General features: G+C 39.3%; 1 protein-coding gene across 1 annotated transcript in view; it reads right to left on the reverse strand.

The window, feature by feature from the left end:
* Positions 1–177: 177 nt before the first annotated feature.
* The window catches only part of LOC101857462 (sodium- and chloride-dependent neutral and basic amino acid transporter B(0+)), a gene marked incomplete at its 5' end in the record, with an annotated part of 52,044 nt that continues 50,947 nt past the window's right edge, over positions 178–1,274 (reverse strand). The window contains 1 exon segment of the mRNA XM_005090709.3: positions 178–909. Coding sequence (XP_005090766.2) covers positions 754–909 — 156 coding nt within the window.

Here is a 1,274-nt window from a genome sequence, read left to right on the forward strand (position 1 = left end):
ATATATACATATGTATTATATATACACATATAATATATTAGTTGGGTAGGCGTTTCTAATAATTAGGTTGGATTTGTATAATCCGGAAAGTGTGGGTGAGTGGTTGGTGAGTGCTTCAGTGTGTTATGCTCCATCTTTTCTGTCCAACATCTATCGTTCTCATCTCTTCTCCTTTTCTTTGTATGTTACTATCTAATAGTAACCTCTCTTAACCTCGACACTTATTGTGTTGCAGGTACCGTAAAACTTTTACAAAAACTTTTTTGAGCCCCCAAAAATAAGGTTGGGCTCATGGATGGCATTGGCCAAAGACGCTCTTTCTCAAGCCATTCTAAAGTTTGTAGAGGCAGTTCACCTCTTCTCAAATATACGCAGTATATTCCCTTACTTATAGTTTATCCGTAAATGCCGTAAAATACTTACGGAAAAAAAAGAAAAAAAAGTTTATCCAACGTCTGTCTTTTTTACATCGCTCACCCCAATTAGGTGTGTGTGTGTGGATTTTTTTACATTTAAACTAGCCAGCCACTAAAAGTAAAAGCCTTCATAATTCTATGGCTCCATCGTTTTCCCTTTCATAAAAAAAAGAATTGATTAAAATTAAATTCATTTTAAATGCTTGAAAGCTGATTTAAAAATATGGCGGTTAATATGATATAAGATGACCACTGTGGGGAAAAAACAACAAGGATTTGGAAATGCGGCGACTTCTCAATCATGTACATCATCTTCGCTTCCATCGGAATGACGTCATCAGTACTTGTTGTCGATGACAAAGGCTGGGTTGTCTGCCCCTCTGGCCGACATGGCGTATCCGGATCCGTAGGCCGTGCCGTCAGGAACAAGGTATCGATCCTGGCCGTCGTTTGGCACCCATTCTTTGGTCGGGCTGAACATGTACTGAAGTCTCTGGAAAACACAGCGAAACCAGTGAGGAGAGATGAGTGATACGACCTTATAAGTTATAGTATCAATTAGTCGCTTTTAACATTTCGCCATCACAAGGCTCTTATGGTGCAAACCCTTGCCATCAAAGGCAAAGGCATTAGGAGGCATTTGGGGGGAAATCCAAAGAAACTGAGTGGTACACATTGTTGATCGGCGAGATGTGACGGCAAAGTGTTAAGAACAAGTAGTAGAAAAACAAATGAAGAAGTCTTGGTTGAAGCAAATTATAGAAGACAACTTATCACGAATATAAGAAAGCGACAGGCAAATTTCTTCGGACACACAATGCGGAAAGAAGCGTTAGAGAATATTGTAACAACAGGCAA

This window comes from Aplysia californica, unplaced genomic scaffold (assembly GCF_000002075.1).
Source record: "Aplysia californica isolate F4 #8 unplaced genomic scaffold, AplCal3.0 scaffold00020, whole genome shotgun sequence".
In the NCBI taxonomy this organism is placed as follows: domain Eukaryota; kingdom Metazoa; phylum Mollusca; class Gastropoda; order Aplysiida; family Aplysiidae; genus Aplysia; species Aplysia californica.